The sequence below is a fragment of the Arachis ipaensis genome, chromosome B04 (assembly GCF_000816755.2).
Source record: "Arachis ipaensis cultivar K30076 chromosome B04, Araip1.1, whole genome shotgun sequence".
Taxonomy (NCBI): Eukaryota; Viridiplantae; Streptophyta; class Magnoliopsida; order Fabales; family Fabaceae; genus Arachis; species Arachis ipaensis.
The window spans coordinates 9,487,662-9,490,486 of NC_029788.2; the positions used below are offsets into that span (position 1 = coordinate 9,487,662).

Below are 2,825 nucleotides of genomic sequence, written 5' to 3' on the forward strand. Positions count from 1 at the left end.
CTAAAAAAGAATACTAAAAATATACTATATAAAAAATATATTAAAAAAAATTATAAAAAAATAAACATGCATAAAAAATAATATAATTTAATATCATGTTCTTTTTAGTAATTACTTATCTAAAAGTGACTCTAACTTAAATAATATTTATTTTATTAAAATTAATTTTGGTATAGAATTGTCAAACATAAATTATGTTGATACAAACTTATTTCTACTTAAAATTAATTCTATAAAATCACTTTTATTCAAACTTCAGTTTGACAAACTACAATCCAAACTCATACTAATTCTATTGATTTGGTTTTGGTTTTTAGAACCTTGCTTAAAAGTTATGCACAATAGTATAAAATTTATTATTTTTACTCTGTTTCTGATGTAACAAGTTTTTGGATGTGTCACTGAACGTCAGGTGTTTCGGTTGTGCCACAAGAGACTGTGAGAGAAGCCTTCAAACTAGCATTTTCAAAATGGTCAAATGTTTCACCCTTCACATTCAAGGAGACTCGGGGATACTCCGACATCACGATTGGTTTCTACAGTGGCGAGCACGGCGATGGCGTGACCTTCAACAACACCATTGTTGCCCACGCTTATCCGCCAATTGATGGAAGGCTCCATGTTAATGCAGATAAGGGTTGGAGCATTAAGGATCCAATACAAGAAGATAAGAATATTCATACCGGTGACACGTATGATTTGGTTTGGGTTGCAATGCATGAAATTGGGCATATTCTTGGACTTAAACACAGTAACGATGAAGATGCTATCATGTATCCGTTGATTGCTCCTCTTAAAAACAAGAGAGCGTTTGTTGTTGATGATGTTTATGGAATTCAGCGATTGTATTCATTGGGAGCTCAAGGGAATTTTCATTATCCAAGTGCTACGGGATTTAGATTGCAATATTATCATCTCTTGATTGTTGCTATTGTTTGCTTATGGGTTATGTTTATATTTTCGGCTGTGATGCTTTCGGTGTTCTTAGATAAATTCTAATTAGTATTGCTAGTTAATTGGGTTTAGTGTAGAGACTAAGTTTTAACTTGGCTTAGTAGGAAGATGAATGACTTATTATGTTCAATTCAGCGAAATTCTATTTTAATAGCATGCAAGATCAGATTACTCTAACTTGATAGTTGTTATGCATTCAACATTTTGATATCTTTTAGAATACAATAAAAATAGAGCTCATAAAGAACAAAAACTCATCAATTTTTCATTGTGGTTTACGTTCGGTACATTCACCACAAACAACTAATTCAAATTTACAACAGAGGTGTGCATAATAAATATTCCACCATCATCACCACCAAATTTCCGCCATCAAACAGAGTTATATCATTTTAAGAGCACCTTCCTCGATTCCCTGATAACCACGAACAATCAAACTACAACAAATTAATTAAATATTGATGCACATGTTGCTTAGTAACACATAATTAAATCATCTAAGAAGAAGGAAAGAGATAGATACCTTGTTTGTTGAGTTAGACATCCTTGGCGATAAGTTCGCCCGTCACGAGTTCTCTGTAAGCAGCAATGGGCCAACTGAATCCCCGGAAAACCAAGCGAGTGGCGAGTGGCACGTCGATGATTATCTCCTTCTGAGTCGGCTTCTTATCGTCCCTAATCGCAATCAGGTAGCTTCTTCCAACCCACCCGATCCACCCGGCGATGTACAAGAACAGGATCCCCGGAGTTATGAACTCTCCCCAGTGCCTCTGATCTCCGCTCACTATCAGATGCGGAAGCCCGTCCGAACCGCACAGCAGCCCCTGCTTCCCGTAGTTCTCGAACCTTCTCTTCGTCTTCTCAATCGTCGCCTTTATCGCCAGCGCCGGAGCGCTGTCCGGCGCGTAGTTCTTCAGCGATGATTCGAGCTTCTTGATCGACTGCTTCTGCCGCTTCGCGAATTGCTTCGACTCCTTGCAGGGAGTGAGGCCGGAGATGTCGGCGGCGGCGGGGAGGGGAGCGGAGAGGAGGATCGACGAGAGGGCTAAGGCGGCGGAGAAAGCCTTCAGCTTGGAGTCGGCGGTGTCGGTGCTGTTGTTAGCGGCGGAGGAGGGTGTTGGCGCGGTGGAGCTGCATATTATGGTGGTGGATTTAGGTTTTGTGAGGAAGGGTTTGAGGGAGGGCTTGGAGAGGTAGTTAGTGGGGATTGTGAGAGACATGGTTGTTGTGGTTGTTGGGAGTGTGGAGTGTGTGAAGAAGGAGTGTGGTGAGGGAAGGTTTTTAGATTTGGAAATGGAAGATTGGTGGTGGGTGGTGCTGGATACGGATAGTGGATAAGGTGAAGATGTTCACGTGGAGTGCTCTTATTGGTTTCTTTGGCTTCTTTCAGTTTCTGTTATCGCTCTTTTGGGGGTGGATAAGAGACCATCCAGGTCACGGGGTCGGGTGGAGGACGCCCCATTGGTCCGGCGAGAACTCGGGTCGAGTTGACCCGCGTGAGTTTTGGGCCAGGCCGTAACAGTGCCCCCGACGCGTCAGCGATGGCCGTGGGGGCCATTGGTGGCGCATGATGTTTACACTCGTGCGTTGTCGTTGGGTCGGCTGATCGTGGGAGGGACGCGTCTCTTGTGCGCGTGTCTCTTGATCTGCTGTGGCGTCTGTTTGCCGTTTCGTTCTCCGTTCTTTCTAGGTAACCTTCTGGTTTCTTTCTTCTGGTATCTGCGTTATGCTCTGTTGTTGTGTGATTTGTTGTTTGCATCTACTGCATGGCTGGTTTTATTTTTGTTAAGAGGTTTTTCCAGTGTTGGGTTAGGTGAGTTAGGGAAGGGGTACCATTCCAGGATAGGCTTTTTTGGGTGGTTTGTGAGGTA

General features: G+C 42.5%; 2 protein-coding genes across 3 annotated transcripts in view; one reads left to right on the plus strand and one right to left on the minus strand.

Moving 5' to 3' along the window:
• LOC107635993 (metalloendoproteinase 1-like) overlaps window positions 1–1,366 on the plus strand; it is a 2,174-nt gene extending 808 nt beyond the window's left edge. Inside the window, exon 2 of the mRNA XM_021122324.1 lies at window positions 413–1,366. Within this exon, the coding sequence (XP_020977983.1) occupies window positions 413–999 (587 nt within the window). The 3' untranslated portion in view covers window positions 1,000–1,366. The remainder of the gene's footprint in view (window positions 1–412) is intronic.
• LOC107638816 (photosystem I reaction center subunit III, chloroplastic) lies at window positions 1,127–2,269 on the minus strand. Of its 2 annotated transcripts, none has more exons than XM_016342216.2 (2): window positions 1,478–2,269; window positions 1,127–1,391 (listed from the first exon to the last, which is right to left on the minus strand). In XM_016342216.2, the coding sequence occupies exon 1, from the start codon at window positions 2,172–2,174 to the stop codon at window positions 1,491–1,493; it is 684 nt and encodes a 227-aa protein (XP_016197702.1). In that variant the 5' UTR covers window positions 2,175–2,269; the 3' UTR covers window positions 1,127–1,391; window positions 1,478–1,490. The 2 variants fall into 2 exon arrangements, with proteins under 2 accessions (XP_016197702.1, XP_016197701.1); XM_016342215.2 differs by having other exon boundaries at window positions 1,127–1,369; window positions 1,478–2,262.

Excerpts from the sequence above, each read along its gene's own strand:
- LOC107638816 (XM_016342216.2), bottom strand. The coding sequence starts at position 2,174 with ATGTCTCTCACAATCCCCACTAACTACCTCTCCAAGCCCTCCCTCAAA.